Genomic DNA, 25,124 nt, shown 5'->3' with positions numbered 1-25,124 from the left:
ATCTCACACACTGTTTCAAGACTACTTGAATTCACTTTCTTTATACTCTCTCATTTTAATACAAAGATCATTTACAGAAAGAAAGGACTGCACTTTCCTTTCACATATCCAGATTTACATTAACACAACCCAAAGCGATTCCAAGGAAATGTCTGTTCATCCCCACCTAGAAACATGTGTTTTGACTCTTGAAGGGTTTTAGCTGTTAATATTATAAGAAGTCTCTGCAGTTGAAGTGTGATTTCCAAAATTCAAATGCAATTTCGCATGCAAGAGGCAGCTTGAACAAAAAGCTGTGACAAATACTGAGTCTCCATTCCAAAACAGTGGAAACAATTACCATTGAACAAGTCAATTAACCTTCTGTCTTTTCTAACACAGATAAATAATTTCCTTTCTCTTGTCTTCTCCTCCAACAGCAGAATTATTACCACTATATCTTGCTGAAATAGCTTAGCATACACCAAAAAGCAAGCACACTAAACTTCAGTTAAAGACCTAAAAATTTGCTGAAGATATATGAAACTGAGTGCTCTGCCAAGTAAATGTTGGGGCATATAATCCTGCCAATCATCCAAACCAGTTTATGCAATCATTCTAAGTTAAAAAAATAATAATTAAAAAAATAGGATGCTAACCCCTAGATCCTCAACATGAACAATCTTCTGTATGTATTTATGTGTACTATAAAAATAGTCTCAATCCAAGAGGTTATAGAAAAATAGTGATTCCTCAAGTATTCCAAAGTGATGTATATTAAAAACAGTTTTGCTTTCCAGGTACTTGCTGATTTTTCCATTTAGATTTTATCAGCGCTTTTCATGTTTACAGGTATCCAGTCAGTGCTTTTTTAAGACTCAGCAAGCAGTTTCACATAAAATATGCTGAAAATTAAGTCAAGAATTAACATCTTACACAACAGGCTCTTGAAAATGAAAAAGAAAAAAGTATGTTGCTTGCATTTGTAGCTAATCCTCTTTAGGACATGTTAAAATTCAAATGCTGATTTCACTTACAACTTCCAATATCATTGCTGATCCGAATGCCAATGAACTCAACAGCTCCAAACCTACAAACTTTTTATAGTAAATCCTTTCCTGTTCAGAAATGATTGATGTGTCTGTCACTACAAGGACAGCTGAGTTATACAACAGATATCCTTGTGTTTCATTTTGAAATTGAGAAGTGTTTTCACATCCTGCAGGTCTCAATCATCAAAAGAACATCTAGGTCAGATTAACTAAATCTCCAGGGCTTGCCTGATAGTCCATATTTGTAGCTTATCCCTTACCATCTTAGGGAATTTTAAGCATTGCATTTAGCAGGAATCAGACTTTCTACAGTAGAGCAAATGCAGAATAAAAATAAAGCAAGGAGTAATAATTTAAAAAGCAGTAAAAACCTGTTACTTTAATTACTCTTCCTAATTCCTGTTTTAAATTCGGACCTTGTCTGTTTCAACAGCCAGAAAGTAGTATTGAGTCTTAGTATTTTTTCTGTTTTCTTTTTTTTCCCCCTTCCATTTTTAAGGCATTCACTGCTTTAAAGAGTAAAACAACTACTGAGTGTCTATCAAAAATTACACAGCTTATAAACTAAATATGTTTTTTTTTTTTTTCAGGCTTTTAAATACTCTTGGAACATGAAAGAGCTGTACTGTACCAGACTGTACCAAGTGTACTCTACTTCACCTAGCTTTTCATCTTCTCCCCAGCAGTGCCTATGAGAGAATATGAAGTGACTGAAAAACCAGCAATATGCTCCCCTCAGTGCCCCTCCATTCTCCAGCTATTTGGGGTTCAGCGGGTCAGACTTTCTAGCAAATGATTTCTCTTCCATGAACTTCTCTGATTGTCTCTGGAACACAATAAGATCTATCATTCATAACAGATTTTGGCAAAGGGTTACCTCAACTACCTCCTACAAAAAACAAACAAACAAACACACTTGTTTTCAGACTAGCTTCTACGGGCTTCATTTGGAGCCCCCTTGATTTTGTATTTGAAGACAACAAACAGTTGATTACGCTTTACGCTCTCGATTTCACAGATGTTTGAGTGATTTATGTAGTAATTCCATGTTCCACTGTTTCCTTTCCAATTTAAGACGTCATCTAGTTAGTCACATCTCCTACTTTCAATCACCTTTTTTACTATCTTTTTAATACTCTACATATAACCCTGCACTAATTTATTCACCGATTCTATGCCTTCACACACAGAAAGGAAAACTAACCACAACGGGAAAGAAACTGCTGCGTCTTTAGCAGAAATCTCTCCAAGAAGCATTCAAAGTTCACGTGAATGCAACAATCCTAAACCACAGAAAACATCTCAGTTGTCCACTAGAAACAGTCATCTTAGACAGGTGACTGAAGGTGTCAAATCACTTGAAATTCTTTTCTCTACTAACATTTTTAGTTGAACTAACTTCTACCTATTACAGCTGAAAACAAACTGATCGTATGGTGAAATCCTGACTTGTCAGTGTCAGAGAAGATTCTATTCAACACTTTCTCACACCTTTAGATAATGATAAAAACATTCAAATTTTGTCTACATTTGTCTACAGTGTTCTTTATTATTACAGATAATAGACCAATACTGTCTTTTTTTTTTTTTTTAAAAAAAAAAGGCCAAGTAGTTTACAGAAGAGATGCATAAAAAAATCTACTTTTCTACTTGCCTGAAACAACCTTATTCTCTTTAAAGACAGAACTTACTTAATGAGAAAACAACAGCAAAAACAACAAAAAAAATCATGTAGAGACAAAGAGAAAACACCCTGTGGTATTCTTCAAAGAGAAAGACTTTCAGAAAACTTAGGTGTTGAGAACATCCCAGAATGGTCCCTCTTTTGCTACAGCTGGCTTAGCACAACTATGCACAACTATTTACAAGTCATCAAAAGCATTTTCATTTGGCATACGCATAACATAGAAGAGATAAATTACCGTCTTAACCTTCTAACACTGCACCTCCACAAACTACTGCTGTGAACCATGCTTGGCAAAACAAGTGCTACAAATCCTAGATATCCCCTTGAAAACTTATTCTAGCCTTGCACAGTGTAACTTTACTTTTGCTAGGTTAAAGGTTGGAGTAGAAGATCTTAGAGGTCTCTTCAAACCTAAAGATTTCTATGGATCTACAATTCACTGTAACACTGATTTTAAACATTCACATTTACCTCTGCTTAACCCTACCCTTTTCAAGTGATTTATATATTCTTCTAAACTCTTGTGTTTTTTTCCTAAAGTTCTACCTTAGAGAAACAGTTCTACAGTAATCACCAATCCAACCATTACCAGGAATACTGGAAAGACACAGACACAATGTATAAACCCTATCTACATTGCACTTCCTGACAGTATTTTTTGGACAGGTAGATCCATTCATCCTTCTCTTTGGAGCTTAAAGAGCCAGTAATAATAAGAGACAGCTAATGCTGCTAAGGAAGAAAAATGCTTCACGACGAGTTACATCAACAGCCGAAACAGACTTATGTTACCAGTACTAGAACCAGTTACTGAGATTTAGATGCCAAAGAAATGTCTTGCAAGAAGTCATGTTACTTCTCTGGAAAGACAGCCTAAAACAGACAGCTATGAGAAGCGATGTATGTCATTGCTAACAGCTCCGTCTAACATAAGTCTTAGTGAAAACAGCACAGTTGATAGGAAATTCTTGATTTAAAAGCAGATTTTTTTCCCTGATTCCACAGAAGTGCCTATGAAATCTCACAAATTCCATGCAGCTTCAATGAAGCCTACGATATCTTTGCACAGCAACTTCCTTGAAGTTATTGTATTTTTACAATGTAAACACTGTATGCTATGTTTGAGTCTTCGTCTATGTTAAAACTCTTAAAAAAAAAAAAACTGATTTATTTCATTGTTGGGTCTGAACATATGGATTTTTACATAATAGTCCAGAAGCTTATAAAAGAAGCTGCTTTCAAGACTGAGGGATCTAAAAAATAACCTGTGCATTAAAAAGCATCTTTCCTATTGCAATCATATCAGCTACCTAGTAAAATACATTACTTCTCTAGCTCTGCTCTTCTTTAAACCATGCTACCAGGATAGCATAAGAGCTAGGCCCATCTATGGCAGGCAAAGTAAGTAATACTTTTTCTACAAGTTCCTTCCACTTGGAAAGAAGTTTAGCTCCTCTGTATTTCAAAAAATAATTCTTTGGGGATGGTACAGAAAGAGATCCTCGTTTACTTTCTTCTTTCTAAACAAAAGAAAACCTTGAGAACCACTCTAATTAAGACAGGTTTCCTCTACAAAAGAAGTAATTGCTTTTGTTCTTTGTAAACAATTTTACCCAGAAATAAATAACATGACTAAATACATCCTAACACATCATACTGATTTCTTTGATGAGAAGCTGATCTAAAATATCCTCACGTTTGCATAAATTTTTGGGGAGGGTTAACTGTGTGAAAACTTGAATACAATTAAATCTGTGTCTTCAATATGACTACTTTTCATGTTCAATGACTAGGTTAAGTACTCTGCTGTAGTAGAGTTTTGAAAATTATGAGTTGCTCCACTTAAAGTTATGCCTTCAAAAACTACCCAACTGTTGTGTATATGATATATTATTTGCACTGATATTTAACGGAAGACATAAATGGACACATCTACATATTGATGTTCCCTAACTCTCCTATTGGGAATGATTTCAATCCAAGCTTATGCTTAGCTTCCTGCCTATCCTGCAGTCATCCAAGTGAGCAACTAGCCTGCTTCTACTAGGTTAATTTTTTTAGGTAAAATATAAGTTAAAACAAACTCAAATACTTACAGTCTCCAGTCTTCAAACATTCAAAAGAATAGAAATGTAACAAACCACATTCTTATACCTGTTTTGCTAAACTCGTTAGAACACTGTTAAAGCACACCTAAGATGGGGAAGAAAGAAAGGTATCCTAGAGAAACAAAAATCAAACCCCCACAAAAATAACCCTCACACTCAAATAGAATCATAGAATCATTAGGGTTAGAAAAGTCCTCCAAGTTTACCTGGTCCAACCATTACCCTACTATGCATCTACCCCCTAATATGTAAAACGTGTCTATTCTCACTGGGAAAAGTCACAAAACACCAGTTTTACTGTTTGCTTTTTTCCTAAAGTACGTATTTGCCAAAGCTTCTGTCAGTTCTTGCTGACTTAACCAACACAATTAGTATCTGTTGAGTAATACTCAATTGTATTTATTTCTCTTGAAACAGGAATATATGCTGCTTTGTGCTAGGCAGACATTGAGATGCAAAATTATTTTCTGTAAATACCAGAAGAAAAACAATGCTGAAGTTGTAAATTTTTTTTCTTACTCCGAACAGAGACTGGTGCTATGTATGTTTAAGTACTGTTGGAATATCCCACATTTATCAATGAGATTTCCAAGTGAAACTATGCAGTAAAGTACTGCTATAAAAATTCGTTAGAGTAACAACTTCACAACAATAATCATGTTGAAAGAAGACATCAAAAATATGCAAAGCCCCTGCTCAAAAACTCATCCTTCTCTAGGCTGCTCTAGAGTTAAAACTGCAAAAATTTGCTCTCTTTGCACTGCAATATGGTTTTACACCGCATGATGAACCCGGACACCATTACAGTATTTTCTAACACAATCCCTGGACCTAAGGAAGGATTTACATCTCTTGCCATGATCCCACATTCTAAACACACTGTTTTCTACCTCTCTGGAAGGAATTCATTCATTAGTCAACAATTCTGTTTTTCCACTGGAAACAATTAATTAAATTTATTTGAGATATATTTATTTACATATTAATTTCTTAAAAGAAAGTAAGACCTTTTGAGTAACATGCACTGATCTAGTAAGTGCTTTATTTTAAATTAACACATGCACACATCCATGAGTACGAAACCCAGCTTCAATAATAGCTGTATCAGAATCCAGTTTCATAAGTAGAAATAATGCTCTTATTAGACTAATAGGACTCAATAATAAGAAAAAAAAATCTTTTCTTGTAATTATAGGACTTGTGTGTCTAAAAGCTCTTCATCCTTTCTCCTCCCTCCCAGCTGTATACAGTTACTCTAATAAAAGCTATTACACCCCCTACAAACTACTCCATCTCAGACCACCATATCTCTAAGTACCTAACACAATTTGCATTACACATTCACAGACATTTAAATTTTGTTCTAACCTCCTCTGTTCTTTTTCATAAAAAGACCAAACATACATTTTTGTAGGTAAATTTAGACACTAGATGTAACCATCATTAAACCATACATTAAAAAAAAATCCTGTTGTAACAAATCAAGAAAGCATCTTCTCCCAGTAGTTGTTGATTTTTTGTTTGTTTTGTTCTTTTGTTTTTATCTCTAGCATAAAATCTGCAAGACTCAATTTTCTGATGTAGATTCATATAAAAAGCAATCTGGATGAAAGAAGGTTGTAATCTCTCAATATCAAGTAGAAATATTATCATTGTTTTTATGGTAGATTAAATCCAATGGCAACTGGTATCTCAAGGTCTGCTGACAGTGGATGTCACAATTCCTTGCTTAAATCTATTTACCTCCTGAATTAACTTGACATCTGTTGATAGATATATTCCTGTACGCTAAACTCACCTAAAATAGTTCTTTTGTCAGGTCTTGAATTTCAGCAACAAATGCTTTTTCTTGCATTTGTTGATACTGTAAATACATTTCATTAAAGTATTTTGTATATACTTGTTCTTCAGTTCTTCACGTAAGTATCTTGATACACAAGAGATGGTGTAATATATCTAACTAGTCAGTACACATGATACATTTAATATAAGGGCAGATGAGGGAAATCTCCACACAAAATCCAGTAAAAAGAGTTCTGAAGCCATACACTCTGCATTGACATTTTCAAGGGAGTTCCCTCTTGTGATAGCCAACTTGTGCAGGTTAGTTTTCTATTAAAAATTCTGCCATACAGTTCTGTGATCTTTCCCTATCTCCTAAGTACAGTAATCTTCTCTTAGCCTTCATTTGCAGTAGAACTACAGAGCAGAAGCAAGAGCTTTTACTGTTTTACTAAAGGAACTATTTTAAATCACATGAGCTGGTGAATTAAATTAGAATGACTTCAAGAGTTATCTGTCAAGAAAAAAATTGAAACATCTCTGCCAACTTAACGGAAGAGGCTATAAGCACCTACAAATGCCTGTGATCCGATACCCTTTTCAAAGGTATCAGATTAAAAAAAAAAAAAAAAAAGTATTTTGCTGTCTAAAGGAATACAGTTTAAGAAGATACATTTTATCATTACAGTGCAGTGCTACAAGAAAACTAATATGAAGTACACACTAATATGCATGTTCCCAGGAAAAGCTAGAAAAAGAAGAAACCTAGTTTATAGGTTCTTTCCCTCATGAAATGAACATATCTTAATTACACTGAAGCAGTAGGAATGGAAGTCCTCTCAACAACCTTTTCCACTGGACTTGTATAAGCACAGAAAAATGAAATAAGATTTAAGAGTACTCTGGATACATATACATATATATATTAATTATTCCACAAAAAGAGGCAATATCTATATGTTTATCAAAAATCAGTTTATGAACCATTTTTTCTCACCTTAATGAAGACAAAACCAAACAAGTCAGTAGATAACAGCATATAGATAAGTCATAAAGAACAGTCAGGTGCTCTTGAAAAAATAATCTAAAAAGTTGTGTATAATGATGCTGACATTTTTACATAGAAGATACTAGGATATTTGATTCATGGGAGAATTAACAGAAGATTACAAACAGCTCTAAGATACTTTAAATTTATACACTTTTTAAACTGTCTCCTTTAATGGAAGAGCTAAAAGATCCAAAACAATGGACAGGAATATCTAAAAAGACAAGGAAAAGAAATTTTAGAAAAATATTGCCAGTCATGATAGCGTGAAGCTTTGGGTGCATTCATGTACAATGTTTTACAACGTCAACATACACAGATGCTGTTAGCAATGCTGCCTGTATCATTTTCAGTGTAAAAGACTACCAATGTTTTGGTTTATGTTTGCATCATAGTGCCACTCCAAATACTAGCTACCACTATATTTTTATAAAGTGTGTAAGATCAGATCAAAGTGCTTTAACCATTTCATCACAAAAGATTAAAATTTTCTTAAAGAGTAAGCAGGGATTGATTGACTTCCATTTCAAGCAATGAAAAATCATTAATAATTTAAGATAAACGCTCATTAATGCTTTCATTTGCTTTATTCTTTTGAATTCTTCCTCTTAGATTCTGATAATTTACATTGGTGGTGGTGGTGGGGTTGTTGTTGGTTGTGGTGGGGTTTGGTTTTTTTTTGGTTTGTATTTTTTGTTTTAAAGACAGTCTTGGTATATAAACCTGTGATAGTTATTTCGCCTTGTACTTTGCTACTTAACAGTAACAAAAATTGACCTGTACAGAATCACAGAACTGTAGGGGTTGGAAGGGACCTTGAAGATCATTGGGTCCCACCCCCCGGCAAAGCAGGTTGCTCAGAGCAGGCTGCCCAGGTATGCGTCTTGAATATCTCCAGACAAGGAGGCTCCACAACCACTCTAGGCAGCCTGTTCTAGTGCTCCGTCACTCTCACCGTGAAGAAGTTCCTTCGCATGTCGGTGCGGAACTTCCTGTGTTCTATCTTGCGGCCACTACCCCTTGTCCTATCCCCACAAACCCCTGAGAAGAGGTTAGCTACATCCTTCTGTCTCCCACCCCTCAGATATTTATAGACATTGATAAGATCCCCCCTCAGTCTCCTCTTCTCCAGGCTGAACAGACCCAGGTCTCTCAGCCTGTCCTCATAGGAAATATGCTCCAGGCCCCGTATCACCTTTGTGGCCCTCCGCTGCACTCTTTCCAGGAGATCCCTGTCTTTTTTGTACACCTGACTGAGGCTGACTTCAACTGGAAATGGATCCATTGCTGGTTTAAAACCATGCATACTTCAGCCATAGGTGAGAATATTTTGATAATAGCATTCAACATGTATAACAAATGAAGGAAGAAGTGCAAGACTAGAAATACTCAACCATCACACAGGTGAACAGCTACAGATCTCACTGCAAACTTCAGAGATGACTGAACAGCTAAAATTGATCCCAAGTGACATAGAACAACTATATTTTAACTGTTCAGGTAATTAATTTTTCAGTCTTCATGTACCATGCAAGTGAAGTAACAGGTGAAGAGGGGGAAGGAAGCAGATTCCTCAAAGGTGGTGTAACCCTCCCTTTTCATCTCACCCCTCCCCTGGATGACCCCTCACATTAGTCCAGCTCGCAACCATCAGCTAGATCAAGTTTAATAAAACAGGAACAGTGGCAGCTGACAACTGAGTAAAAATAAGGGAATTCCGATCTTCCAGTTCTTACAAGAGGTAAGCAACTATGGATTGAAAGGGATTCTGGGGACTAGGCTCTAGGAAACACTCTTGCCACTTAAGTATCAGACTTCAAGAATACCAGGCCATGCAACTCTTCTAGACTCTCAGTTCTACTACCTGGAGCAATGGAGCAACATGTATGAAGATGACCCTCCATGAGAAAATTTGTTAGATATTATCAAAGTGAGACAACATGTTAGAAGACAAGTAAAGAAAATATTGTTCTAGAAGGTAATTGTCTGAATCCCTTCTACTGGAAAATTCATCTGTTTCTTTTAGTCTTTAAGTATCATGTATTAAAAGTAAAAAATTTATTCACTTATCTTTTTTTATGAAAAAAAAAGAAAAAAAGAAAAAATCAAAGCCCAAAAGGCAATTAAACTGCCTTAACAAGTCAGGGAAAAAGGCCTATGTAACTAGGGCTACAATTGATGATGATGATGCTCCTCCAAGGGAAAGCAAGCTAGTAGGTGACTTCGTGGTGACTTTGTGATAAGTAACAAGAGGAGAGGGGTACCACGGTCTGTTTTGATACGATCGCTTCTGAAGGACTCATGACAAAATCTGACACATCAGATGACGTACACTTAAGAACTGAAGACTAAATCACCAACAGTAGAACTTCCCAGCGTGAGGCAAAAGAGCATCTCCCAGCACATCCATCTACCAGAACAACTTCAAGCATTCAGTAATCACCAGACATGGCTACAAGAAAGGTACATCTTCCCTTTGCAGAGAAGCTGAAGCTACCTCATTTGAAGGTCTGACCTCTGAAAGAGGCTTTCTGTCTAGCTACCTGCCACAAAAGAAATGAGAATAGACTTCAAAACCTTAACCAGAGTCTATCAACACTGCAAACTGTTACCTTATCAACCACACTATGAAGCCTCAGAACCCAGCTGCACTGGCCCTTCTGCCTCAAGTCTTCTCTCATAGTTTCTCTTCCACCTTGCCTCAAAGAGAGAATCTCAGCACCAAACTAGGTGCTGCAGTTTACTTGTTCTGCTATTAGTCAGGCACATTCTTTGGCCACACCGATGAATCTTTGGTTGTCTTTCACACTATCATTCTCTACTTAGTCTTCCTCCCCTACCAACAAGCAGCTGTGCCCAAGGGCTTTCAGCCTTCTTGCTATGACAACATCCCACAACATGAGCTTATATATATATGCATGCACATTTTTGTTACCAGATTATGTATGTACACAACGGACCTCCCCCCCCCTTTTTTTTTTAATAATTGCACCCAAATCTTACCCTTCTTTTTCCACTATTGTCATTCAGTTGTATTTTATCAAAGATTGAGATTTAAGAGTGTTCTTTTTCCTAGGGGTTTAAGGTGCAAATTTTTCAAAGTAGCAGCTGTCACTTTCACAGGAGCATCCAACAGACCTCTGATTTCTGAAGTAACAAGGGAAAGCTGAGGCAGCGGTCTCCAATAAAAAGCACCCCATTTAAAAGACCATAACCTCCACAGTCTTCATTTCTTTAGCTCCTACAGATTTTTTTCCCAGTTTCATTCCTACCCTTTTAGATACTCTTTATTAATTCTTCAGATACTCCAATAACAAATGATAGCACTAAAATCAATTGATTGCTATAATCAGCAATACATGATAACGTATACACTTACAAGCAATCCATGTCTTAACATGCAACTACTTCTAAAAAGATCAAGTGACACCAAATTTGATCAACTGACTGTTTCTTCAACAGGAAATGAAAATAGAAAAACTATCTGAGATGGCCAGCAAGAGAACAAATTTAGCTGCAAAAAACACTACTGGAGAAAATGATACACATACAGCCAGTAGTACTCCATCTTCCACGTTATACGCCGTATGGCTTCAACTTACCAACAAAACAAAAAAAGCAAATAGTAACTTGTTTATGGACTAGAACTATTTTATTTACCAGCAAGATATAAATTAATTTTTTTTCCCCTTGAAGAACAAAAAATCTTGGAAAATAGCTAAATTATTCTTACATAAAAATAACACATGATACAGTGATTGATTTTGTGCCCCTTGATTCACTGGTAAATTACATGCATAGCTAAATTTCTGTATTTTTAGCTTTTTTTTTTCCCCCTCAACAACATATGCAGAGATCAAATTCATAGTTTTAGAAGCTAGGTAAGAGTAGGAAATCCTACTCTAAAGAGTCTAAAGAGAGAGGAGTTCCATTTCATCTCCAGATATCAGGTGCTCAGATTTACACTCATGTCTGTCTGTGCTTACTGATACTTGATAATCCAACACCAAATATTGAGATGCAACACCAAATGCGGAGATAAAATTGGCACCTATTAAAACAACAATTTCAAATAATAATTTGAAAATAATATAACTATTAAATTATTATAATTTGATAATAATTTGATATTTGCTTACTATCCCATTCACGGATGCTGACCTGCAGCCATCAATATAAGTGTTGAGAACTTAAATGCCAGTATCTAAGAAACTCTTACTTCCAGTTCTGAGATTTCAGGCTTGTACATCCTATATGCTTTAATCACTATCAAAAGAACTGAACTCCTCACTGTCTTGTTAGATACCGGTATTTCAGTTCTTCTGCCTTATGAGATTAAGCTCCAAAAGTCCATCTCTGAGCAAAAATATTTGTTTTAACAGAATGCTCAGCACTTCTGCCCTCCTTAAAGCGGGAAAAGTATTGTTCTACCACAGAGCAGACCTTCAGTTAAAAGATTTTTTTAAATGCAAGATTTCTGTTAGATAATAATTCAACTAAGGATAACTGGTATCTCAAATATTTTAACAGAACTAGAAAAAAGGCAAGCTCTATCTTAGGAAGAAAATAAAATAAAATAAAATAAAATAAAATAACAGAAAAAAAACAGTTTCAGAGTTAGGTACATAATACAAAAATGATAAGGACTAAGTATCGCTTTTTCTGCAAGATCCCTCCCCTCCTTCACATTAACTTGTAAACTTATGCAGCATTTTAACTACAAGCAACTGTGTTAAGAAGAAAAATAATCGCAATCTGGGCAGACTCTGCAACTGCCCCTTTGACTTATCAATTTCAGTAAGCACAATTTCAATCAAGTCTAGATAAAATATACTAATCCTAAATAGACCAAGTTTGTCACCTACCACTTCCTATAAGCTGCTTACTATCCTGAAAAGAAAGAGAGAAAGAGAGAGAGAGAGAGAGAGAGAGAGAAAGAAGAAATGCTAAATTAAATGCCAAGCAGTAGCAGACAGCGCTTGTTTGGCTGATTAACTTGTAGACAAGCATTACAAATAAATCTGAGCATGGTCTGCAGCAAATTAAATTCCAGTGCTTTTAAGAACAAAGAATTCCTTCGGAAAGAGGATTAGCAACTTTACACCCAGGAACGCCAGTTTAATTTAATTGTTCCACAATCCGATATTTAATATGCAAATATCATTTTGATATATAACAGCCAATTTGAAAACGTGAGGAAACAATTTCAATATATAACAAGACTGTGTCTCTTCTGAACTGTAATTATACAAAATAAAGATGGTCGAGGCTTTTTTTTTTTCATTATTAGGATTGAATTCTATTAACGTGAATCAGAACAAGTCTAATTAAAGGTTAAAAACTTTAAATGTTTCTAATTAAGAGTCTAAATGGCTGCATGAATAGAGTACTATAGTTAAAATCCTACCTCAATGACCTTCCTGGCCTCTTTGTATTTTCCTGTTTGCAAGAAGGCAAAGAAGAGATCATAGAGAGCCATCATGTCACCATATTCTCTGCTTATAAAATCTGAAACTAAATAAAAATGATTAATTTACTAAATGAATTCAAGCATTTTAATATATGTGTTGAATATTCTTAATACTGATATTTTCTATTTTCCAAGCATCACAAAACTCTATACATAAATATATGCATACACATATATATGAAATACATTTTGAAGTGTTTGTGTAATACGTTGTAATTGTTCCAATCTGCTGTAGCTTTGTGGTTGAGTATGTGTAAACTGTTTTTCTGTTGAACTACACTACATTTTGAATTACATTCAACAAAACAGACTGTATATTGGCATTCTTGGCTTGTGACTAGTGTGAATTTAGGTTTTCTAAACTACACAACTTTGAGAACCATGTGTGTGGAAAAGTTGTTTCTTAGAAGTGATACATATAGCTAGAACAAGTATTAACACTAATTTTTGAAAACTTTTTCTTATATTACCCAAACAATAGAATTCTCCATTTAAAATGAATATCCATTTTTCCATCTGAAAAACATGGGCATCATTTAAATGCTTTAAAGTAACACAAATACATTAAATTTTGTTCTTTCCAATGACATAAATGCTATAAATGATCATGGAAGAAAAACCTCCAGAAAGCACTCCATATAACTGGACAGTACTTGACTACATGCAACCAACCTTTTTGCAGAAGATCAGCATCTCCTTTCTCTATTAGCCTACAGTAGATGTTATGAAGCTGAAGAATTTTCCCATGCTTCTTGTAACAGTCCATTAAAGCTTCCAGAGCAGCAGGCATGTCATCCCTCATGGAAAGAAACAAAAAAAGAATAAAAATAAGAAAATAGAAAAACTGAGCAGGAGTAGACTATGCTGAACCCACTTTGGTCTTGAAAATTTCAAGGAGAATTTATGCACAGATCTATAATACCAAAGAGTATTTTATTCCCCCCCCGCCCTCCCCTCCCCCCCCCCGCCGCCCAATATTCTAGATATTTTTAAATAATGGGTAAAGTTTTCCTACAAGCAAATATCATGTATGCTTGATAGCCACATAAATGAAAACAGAACTACAGTTATACAGTTTTAGGCTCAAATCTCCTTGCTGTGTGATTTTTGAGTTCACAACCACTGTTCATTACAAATGAAGCAAAGGTGTAAATGCTCTGCATCATCATCACATGCACTTCAATTTTTGAATTAAAATTCTTAAATTCTGCCATATGCTATTGTGACAAAATACCAATTCCACAGAAATTTGTTTATATTCAAGAGTTCCATTTTTCTTGTTAATATGCAATATTGTGCAGAATACATTATCTCCAAACGTCTCTGTTTAGACATTTTCAATTTTTAAGCTCTTTAAATTTTTTCCATTTATATTTCAGTAGAAATCCTCAGGGTCAACCTAGTTAAACAAAGCTCTTTAGATTGCTTATGCTTGTTTTATACCTTTACAGACTAGCTATAAATCACCAGGTTTATTTCCATTCCTTTTCTTCCACCACAATTGCAGGGTTAGCATTTACCCATTCTATGTAAAGGTCAGAAAGAAATGCATATTTTCTGTAATAAAAGTGTACTTTTTTGCACTGAATTTAACAATATACTGAGGTACCAAAATGTACTCTGTGCTGACCTATCCATGACACAGAGTCATGGTACTAGTAAATTAGTGCATAAGATACTGACCTCCTTAAATGCAGACTTAGTTACAAGCCTTTCAGCAGTAAATACCAGTAACAAGTACGGTATTTCCACTTTTGTTATCACAATCCATTGGTGACTTTTTTCTGCTGTGTATACAGTATTAATGCCTTCAGAAGTACAGCTAATCATAATGAGAAACTGAAAAGCCATAAAAACAACTGGATTTGAAATTGTAAAAAGTAACCAACAAACGTAACCTTTGACATCCTAAACTGTGCAACTAACAGAGCTAAGTCAGCTGCCACAGACCCTTTTTCAAAGGATTACAAACTAATAAAAAAAGAGGACAACCACTGAAACAGTGGTAAACAACGTGTAAGTTATTCTTTGAAAGAAAAAGTTCTAACTGAAATTAGTCAAACCAAGATGACACACATAAAATTTAATAGAGTACAAAAGTCAATAAGACCGCATTTTATATTTCAAAAGGACTATCAAATACAGGGTGGTGGAAATGGGTGAGAGAAAAGATCACTTAATAGAAGCAGATGAAGGCTATAATAAAAGTGACTTGAGATGATGATTTTGCATTCCTGCAGCAACTTTATTATCGATCATCTCAACCTTAACAAATTAAGATATTCTGTTGAAACACGTTAAGTCAGATGTCTTCTCCTCACACTGAGATTTCTCATAAGCACACATTTTGCTTTTTCAAAGAATGAACCATCTAGATTACTACATACTATCTTCATCTTTTTTTTTAATATATATATATTTTTTTGAGTAAAACACAGAATTCATTTTGCTCACTGATACTGGCGTTCTGAAAACACACCTAAGATGACGGATTTCTACCTTATCCCCCTTACTGAGCCCTGTTTACAGTGCATCTTCTGGCACCCCATGGAGTCATTTGAATTTTTGTCATTTGGGGTGAAGACTAAATTACAGGTTAATTTCAAAACTGCAAGTAGATGTTGCAGGCTAGATTACTGTCATAAAAGAGAAATACCATGGTAGTTACCATAGACAGATATAAAGCTTTATATAATCAGTATTTTTCTCCTGCTTTAGATGCAAGTTCAGTTAACATCTTAGAAAAAAAATGTTTTACAGAGAAAGAACTACTCAATTTCTAAGGAGGCACAACAACATTTATACATTAACATTAAAGTTTTCAGTGATAAATCGAGCTTTTCAGATTGATGCTCAAACAGCCATAGTATTGTCTTAGCTGTATTCCTAAAGGATTAAAGTGACTGTTTTTAGGTCAAAGCTATCAATAAATGAACAAATAATTTGAATGTCATTCAAAAAGAAGCATTAAGGTTTTTCTAGTCTCTAAATGTATGCTTCTGGAGGCATTAATATTGTATATGCAGAGAAAAAAGTCAGCAAAGGACCAAGATTACAAAAATGGAAATATTGTACTTCTTACTGGTACTTATAGCTCTCAGGTTCCCAAATAACTCTGCATTTAAGGAGGTCAGTATCTTGTACACTCATTTACCAGACATTTGTTTTTAATCTATCAAAATCTGGCGTATTTGTTCTGTTGCATTCAAGCAACCAACCAGTCATCCAGAGTTTTCTAGAGAACAGCATCTGTAAAACAGATCAACAATAAAACTGGCAACAAACGAATATATAGCAGAGATATACAAGTTCAGCCTTATTTGGATGTATTTCTACAAAAATTATTTGTACTACTATTAGAAAAAAATACACTTGTATTTGAGTTAAAATGATTTACTTAACAACCTGCACTATTTCTCAATTGTCACTGACTGCCATTAATTCTGAATATGTACCGGCAACAACTTTTGTAAGACAATCCTGTTAGAAAAACAGAAAGAAAATTAGAAACCTACTGTAAGCTTCAAATTTCAAGTATAGGTAAGATTTTAGTGTGCTTCTTGTTATGACTCACTAACTCAAAAAAAAAAAAAAAAAAAAAGAGAAAAAGAAGAAAAAAAGAAAAGAAGAAAGAAGAAAAAGAGAGCTGCACAGAAAAGAATTTCCACATTTTAAGAAAATTCTGTTTAGCCACAAGGATTTTAAGCTAATAAACAGCTGTGCATTTGAAAATATTTGGCAGTCTTTCTGTAGAAACTTATGCATGTCAAATACCCTTTTATCTCGCCAAAGGATTACTTACTACACGACTAGATTAAAAGCCTGGTCCAAAATTACTATATAATTAATATGGATCAAGTCACAAAAGAAATAAAGCCCATATACTCATAGCCACATAGGAAAATCTGACTTCCAGGGGCAGTTTACACAAAATTCCTATTTAAAACATGAACACACAGGATCCATGCCTCATTTTCAGTTGGCCAGATTCTACAGGTTGTTTTTTTCAGTTGCTCACAGACGGTATTTGTTCAAGGCTAATATCCATTACACTTAAGGCTTTGTATATTCCCCCCCCCATGTGGAAACATATTCCTTTAAAACCAAAGCTATACTATTATTTTCAAATGACAGGAGAAGCCTCAGTCATGACTTTATTACGCTTGCCCCTTAAGTAACCCCCCAGGAGTCTCAATTCAGCATTATCTTTCAACTAAATTGAAGCTCGAGTTAAGATAACAGAAGTTTTTGGATCCACGTGTTTTCTGTTTGGATGCCTATGAAGTCCAAGATACCACGGGTACAAACCTCCACAATATTTGCACAGGTGATCTTAGTTGCGCAAAGCTATCTAAGGAGACAGAACTAGTCAAATGTCGCAGTGTTTGCAGAAGACTGGCTATAACACCATGCCTGGCTATAACATCCCCCTTCAATTTCAGCAAGCCACTCCCCTCTTGCTTTGAGAAGGCAGCACTAAAGCTAACCCTTTTACTTGTAATAAACAACTTTCCCAACCAGAGAGTCTGCCTGATAAAACTAAGACTCCAAATATTGATTTTAATTGGAATGAAGTGCTGTAACATTATGCATAAAGCTTTAGTGAAGTGGCAATTTACCTAAGGGGTTTACTGATTGAAAAGCTCTCAAACCTGAAACCACTAGAGAGGTAGAAAGAAAAAAGGGACTCTCTGGGGTGGGGGTGGAGGGTAGACGAGTAAAACAAATCCCTCTCTACAAATCTGAAGCAGATGTTAGTGTAGAAGGAAGTCAATTCAGCAAGGTACAATCAGCTTTACAAAAATTATTCTGTTAAAAGAGAACGGGCTCTTGAAAGAGCTAAATGTTTTTCTGTTCATTTGCTATACTAAGGAATCTTCAAGGAGACTGGTGTTGCAATTACAACTAATCCTCCCCAAAAAATTAACTGTGTTGAAGGCTTTGTAATTTCCCTAGGTACAATTTAGCTGTCACTTACTTTAAAATTTACTCAAACATGCGTTCCGAACAGCACTAACTTCACATGTCAAGTGCTTTCCAGCCAATTGAGTCTAAACTGGAAGTCGGTGTTAAACAACTGAATGATTAGACAAGATAGCTCATTTCCCTGCTCTTTTGTTCAGAATAAAATGCCACATTTACATTATCAGACTCAACAGGATTTTCTGACAGAGGGAGAAAAAACCCTAGCGAACACTGTCCGTACCGAGCACATGAAGCCTGTCATTTACCAATCATCCTTCAAAAAGCAATAGCCATGAATGTAACTTAATTACGACCCAATGATCCTTGACGAAAAATCATCTTATCACTGTCCTGTCCCCATAGGGCAAATGAGACACTTTTGTCCTTTGGCACTGATGATGCTAAATTCCTAATTGCAATAATGGAGTAAGAGAGCCAAACATCCTTAATTTCATTGCAACACCTACAGAGTTTTAATGCAAATATCTAAAATAAAGCTGCTGAAAATTGAAAAACCATCCCCATCAGAGATGTTTTTGCTTAAAAATATCACCTAACTTAAAAGATGTCTATTTTTAACAGTAAATTTAAAAGTCAAGTAACACATGTGCCAAAGAATCACCTCAAACAACATCAGGTGAATTTAACTCTGTGAAAACAAGAAGAAAAATTGTCAAGGCAATGGGTGCACACCATCTGCTACATAAGAAATTAAATATGCCTTTATATGAAATTAATCACAACCCAGCACACAATACTTTAATGGACAATGCTGTATTAAAATGCACCAACCACTTTTAAAGAAATACAAACGAGCTATATCCTTCCGATCTCTTAAAATACAGCTATTCTCCACTTGTGCTCAGTGACTTAAAATTACATTTTTTTTTCATGCAGTCTGTGTTTTCAGTGGTTTCCTTCAAATTTTCTTCCCTCTCCTAAAAACACTTCTGAAACAGTGAATGTGTAAATTTCAGACCTCAAGATGTTCTGGTTTGTTTCCTTTCTCAGAGGTAATATTTTACAAGGGCAGCAGTAATAAAATTATGGTAATAAAAACTTGATGTGGTTCCTGTCTTAGAGCTGGAAACTCCTATTTTCGGTTTTATGAAAAAAACTGGCTTGTGCAGCTTTCTTGGAAGAAAAAGAATTACATGTACTTATTGTATCTATTAATTTCTCCTGCTGTAAATAGGTATTATTGAAGTACTGTATAGCACAAGAACAGGCAAAAATCAACAATTCTATTTTTTTCGTTTCCATGCTCCACTGCGAAGTCTCACTTCTAACGTGCACTAGGACTTAACAAGAATTGCAGAATATTCATGAGTGGGTGCAGAGAAAAGGCTTAGATGAAAACATTCTAAACCCAAAATTTAAACCCGAGATCTTCAAAAGCAAATCAGATTCCTTTACAAGCAATTAAAAAGTTTGAATTAATTGAAGAACACAAAACACTAGCAGAAGCGCTGCTGTGGAACATTAAAAAAACATTTCACGGCTAATTTCAGAGCCATGCTGATGATCTGCAGCTAAATGACAGCATTTCAGTAATGATACTTGAACTGCAGGATGGCAAATAGTAAGCACCACTGCTGAAAGAAATGACTAATGCTTATTTCAGTCACTCAACTTTCAAAAACTCTTAAGATCTCCACAATAAAAATCAGTGAAATGCAGTCATTCCTTCAAAGCAAACTATCTGGAAAAGGCTTGCCCTTTCTGTTCAATCCAACACTGGAGAGGAAGCAAGTCTTTCCCCCTTGTAAGAAGGCAGAAAAAAACATTGGAAATGGGTATTTTGGCACTGTATTTATATATATGAAATATGTTAAGTTACATAGCCGAGTACTGATGACTTGTAGCCATACAGTTACACAGGAAGGAATTACTTTCTTCTTTAGGAGTCTAGTCTCATAAAGTCTCTTTGTTTGCTCTATATAAAGTTTGTAAAAGAAGTTTTACTGAACATTTATAATACAAAAGAATGTGGGAATCAAGATAAAAGAACAGCACTCTTTCCTGTCCCCCTTCGCATCCACACATGATCACATCACATCACCATACCACCTCAAGTGAAAAGAACCTAGTCCTACCACATGTCAGTGTGCATAAAGCAATTATGTAATGTGCAACCACTCTTACTGTGCACTGTAAAGCAAAGATATTTTTCCAACACATTAGTTACATATGATTGCAGTTAAATTACCTTCATAAACATCTGCCTCATCTTGTGATATAACCAAGGCAGTGCTGCTGACTGCAAAGGTGTACACTGTACACTCCTAACTAGAAGACTAATTCTCTAAAATAGGATTTTTAGAAGAGAAGATGCATGCATCCACCAAGAGTTCCACCTTTATGACAAGGATTTTTGGATACAGAAAACATTATAAAGACTTAGTGTACCCAATATGCCTACAAGATCTACTCTGTTAACAGAAATGTTAATATGCATCTTTGAGGCTGACTTACATACGAAAAAGTGAATATTTCATGGTATTGTATAGGTATTATATTATTATTAAATATAGTATTAAGCCAAGAACATTTAATATACGTGAAACAAACTGCAATAAACTCATCAGTCATAGTAGCTGTAAAAGATTAAAATCCAACAAGTACACAAAAATGACATGCTAAAAAAAAAAAAAAGACTGTGCATATAGTAGGGAAAGTGAAAAGGAATCCTTGGCTCAGTTTCAGTTAGTAATTGTTATATAGTTCATACATACATTAACTTAAATATCCTGCCTCATCAAAAAGGTTATGCATAGGAACAACACACATGGAATTACAGATACTTCCTTCCAGAATGAGTGCATGAACTTCCTTTTCTGTGGTGAAAGGTGTTAAAAGTATATATGGGAAAAGAGAAACCAGTCAGTATTTTCCTTGAATTTAAATTCAGCGGGCAATAATATCAAATTATCTGAATAATTGTGTGAATTGGAAATATTTCAGTGTCCAAAGACACCCCTTCAGCTCACCTGAGATCTACTGTATGGCTCAGCAAAATACAGGTTTTGATGGGAAAACACATAGTACTAAGCCATGAGAGCTGAGTGTATTTAGCATGCTCTGAATAGCCATCCTGTCAACCAGACTTTAGAACCATCTTATTTGCAAGCATATTTCAAAGTACAGCCACTTCACCTCTGGCGCGTCCATAAAACCTACCTGTTGTTCCCACAACGATACCACTGTGTGACGTGTAACTGACAAAAAGCAACTTAGTAAAAGATACTCGTTCATAGTACTCTGAGATCACTCAAAGTGTGTATGATAGGCATGTGCAAGTTCACATACAAAAGCACTGTCAAACACTGAAGTGTAACTACTGCACACAGCATACACAAGTCACATAACAAATAAATATTGTATGGTAACTTGTTTCATCTAGCTCAAACATAGCTTACTTTTCAAGGTGAACTGTAATCAGAGGGGAATAAAGGGCAGCAGTTTCTGCCAAGCCCAGGTTCACAATGGTCTCGTGCAACCGATTCACTGTTTCAACTTCACCTCGCATGGCAGCGGCATTAAGAAGGCGGAAAAAAGATGCAACCGCTCTATCAGAGATCGGAACGTCCTTCTCTTTCATCTCTGTTAGAACGTTAATAGCATCTACAATGAAACAACACAAAAGACCCTTAGGTAATTTCATGTAGGGAAAACAAACTGCTATTAAAACAGCATTTCAAACCCAGCAGGAATGTAAATTCTGGCGTATAATGCCGATTTCAAGTTAATTACTACTTGCATTTCTAAACGAGACTACAATTATAAATCCACAATAGCATGGTTTTATCATTTTGCTGCAACTTTGACTACAAATTATAGATAGGAACTGTGTGCCCACTCTGTACCACATAACCCTGTATAGTCTGCCCTATAGCTGCAAGATTCTACTAAATGGATGCTTTTATCGTTCAATGCTAACATCTGCTAAATCACTCCATTGTTTCTTCAGCAGATGGCTTGTCACGAGGCCAGATAATAAAGATATGTTTACACTGTATATACAGCCAGACTAATGGTCTGATACCGATAGGGCCTGTTTGCTGTGTCGATACTAATTAGCCAAGGAGAGCCAATGAAAGCTTTCTAACAGACTGCATGTTAAAACATTAGGTTCATTAAGCTTCATTAGTAAGGCAGAAACAAACATTTTGGTATATGGAATAAGTGCATTTTTATAATGTTCTTAATTATTGCATAGACAGAATGTTTTGACCACTTTGCATTTGGCTACATTTATGAATTGTTTTATTTTCTGAGGGACACTCACGCTGTTAAAAGCAAGCTAATCTTTTCAAACTGCTTTAATGTAGAGGTAGTCATGATCTGATTTATTGTGATTTAGAATACATCAGCTTTATTTATTGATTTTCGAACAGTAAGATTAATGGGTGTCCAAGACAAATTTTAAAGAAGATTTTTACAAAAAATATATTAACTTTTTAATTCAGTTGTACAGTCTTTTCGATACGAAACATTACTGTTTTATATAAGCTTGGACCGTGTTTTTATTGTGTCAGGTCTTCTACAAAATGTTAGAACTCGATATTCAGACTCATGTTTTAAAGTTGATGACAGTCTAGGGTTCTTTTAAAGATCAACCGAATCATGTAAATAATAGAATTATATTAGACTGAATTACAGAAATTGAAGAGCTAACAGCTTAATGCAAACATCTAGCAATCCAAAATAGGCGGTTGGCAGAACACTCATTAAAAGCCAAAATTTCCAGGCAGTTTGACAGAATGACTCTAAAATGCAGTAACAAACACATAAAAGAACAGTAACAGAAAAATATATACTTTATAAAAAGTTAAATGATTTTTTTCAGTACTTGGTTCTTATGAGAAGGTTATGTTTATAGGTTTTATGTTCAGCCTTCAGACCTTCTTAAGCAAAAACAAAGCCATTAGCCTAGGCACATACGCAATTTGTGCCATAAGTCATGATCTTCAAACTCAATCCATACAGCAATGCTAATAAAAACTAGCTGCAGAAATGCAAAAAGCACTGAGCTGTGCAAATGTAAATGACAAGCTTGCCAATCCATTAAAACTAATGGCCTGCACTGTCCAAGCATCTCTGGTTGAATTCACATGCAAATTTGTATGCAAAATGTTCAAGCACTTTTCAGGACATGATATACCATTAATATCAACTCACATTTTTATTCTTGAAGCAAGATACCTTTATTATATAGCAGAAATACAGAATAAAAGCCAAAGGATTACCTTCTAGTCTACCATGCTTTCCTAAGACTTCTACCAGTGCTATGTACTTTCCAGTGTCAAGAGCAACAGGTGAGTTCCTAGGGAAGCTAGGAATGAAAACATTAAAAATATTATCAGACATTTACATTTTAGAAACAGATTAAAAAAAAAAACACACAACACTATGTAACAAAAAAAAAAAAACAGCATTAAGTGCTAAAAGCTCTAAGTGTTAAAAGAAAAATCTGATATACTTAAAAGATGTACCATAAAGATGTACCATTTTCTATGCAGCTTTCCACCAACAGAAACCTAAACTTACAAGTTTTAGAGACAAATGTTCTTATTAATAATTTTGTAGTATTTGGAAAGGAAAAAAATGTTTCCCATAAGCCTGGAAAGAAAACAGTTCTCACATCTGGAATAAGGCTGTACTATTTCCTATAAAATGAAAGAATGTCAAGCTATTCGCCTATAGTAACAAATGAAAATCTACTATTTTAAAGTTACTACTATGCATTTATTTTCTCTTTCGTGGAATTTTAAAAATTAATTCCTCCTCTGTTTTTGCAACAATTTGAAGAGTTGCCTCTTAGCAATTTTATGCTACACTCAAGGCAGATCAGTAAAACCATGCTACTGCAGGGAAGCTCCACTAGAAGACTCAATTTTACTTCATACAAGCTCACTATGGGGATTGTGGGAGAACGTTGTGTGGCTAAAATCAATACATTACAGTGTTTGCAGAGCAGTGAATTTCTTGGTATTTACAGCTCAATTATTTCTCAGTTTCAAACATTAGCCAAGTGTAATGAGCACCTGCCTATTAACCTACTGTAAAACCAAAGCAAATATTTCATCAAGGCATATGAGAGACTGAGAGAATGTCAAAGTAACAACTTGTTTTCTCCCCTGTAGCACTGGACTGTAGGGAGGCCTTTCAAGGGGAAGACAGGAAAAGGGAAAGGGGCAAATAAAAGGATGAGCTGAAAGAATTTCCTCCAGGATATGTCAGCCATAACATGTTTTAGCTAGGAGCTAATTTTCATAGATAAAATACAAAGCTCTGAAAATAAAAATTTAAAGTAGAATGCTTGTTGTTAATCTTAAAATACAACGCCACTAAGAAGCACTGCTATCCTAAAGACAATATAGGTACAATATATTCTAAAAGCATTCTAGTTGCCTTTTTAACACACAATACAGGTATTTTTTTCTTCTACTTCATTTAAGCCAAACTTAATTCAGACACTACATATGCTTAACATAACAACAAAACAGATCCTATACCGCAATTTGCCTTTTTAAAAAAGTTGTTGTCCATATAAACTAGCTGTTTCTGATGTTTAATTATAGAAGAGAAGTGTTTCAAAAAAAACACACCCCTGTTTTAAATGCACATACATCGGTGGGGGGGAAACTAATTAAAAATGGATGAGGGGGTTAATATTCAACCTACTTAATTCAACAAGGTCTGTGTATCAGCATAAATCTCTGTGACATGTTTCAGTGCCGGTGTACTTACACTTTTTCTTTCAGGTTCATTGCATCTTCTACATTATCATGTCGACAGCACAAATTTATTAAGGCTGCATAGCCACCGACAACCATGTCCGGTTCGTATTTGGCTTTCACTTCAAGGGCTTTTTGCATATTCTAAAAAAGGAACAAAGCAAAGATGTGAACTAGAGGAAAAGTCAATATGACATTATGAGTCTTATATGTTCGGCGTGCAGTTATGCGACTGCTTTAGTGCTTTTAATAGCAGATCACATTTGAAAATGTAGCTGTAGTATTTCAGAAAA

General features: G+C 35.1%; 1 protein-coding gene across 2 annotated transcripts in view; it reads right to left on the bottom strand.

Annotated features, from left to right (window-relative positions):
* The window catches only part of LRPPRC (leucine rich pentatricopeptide repeat containing), a 92,727-nt gene that overhangs the window by 29,171 nt on the left and 38,432 nt on the right, over positions 1–25,124 (bottom strand). For both annotated transcript variants that reach the window (XM_035320165.1, XM_035320164.1), the window contains exons 21-25: positions 24,845–24,975; positions 23,341–23,426; positions 21,511–21,715; positions 13,799–13,923; positions 13,064–13,170 (exon numbers count right to left, since the gene is read on the bottom strand). In XM_035320165.1, coding sequence (XP_035176056.1) covers positions 13,064–13,170; positions 13,799–13,923; positions 21,511–21,715; positions 23,341–23,426; positions 24,845–24,975 — 654 coding nt within the window. The remainder of the gene's footprint in view (positions 1–13,063; positions 13,171–13,798; positions 13,924–21,510; positions 21,716–23,340; positions 23,427–24,844; positions 24,976–25,124) is intronic.

Source organism: Oxyura jamaicensis, chromosome 3 (genome assembly GCF_011077185.1).
Source record: "Oxyura jamaicensis isolate SHBP4307 breed ruddy duck chromosome 3, BPBGC_Ojam_1.0, whole genome shotgun sequence".
In the NCBI taxonomy this organism is placed as follows: domain Eukaryota; kingdom Metazoa; phylum Chordata; class Aves; order Anseriformes; family Anatidae; genus Oxyura; species Oxyura jamaicensis.
Note: the sequence above shows the minus strand (reverse complement) of the source record. Positions and strands in the feature narration are given on the sequence as shown.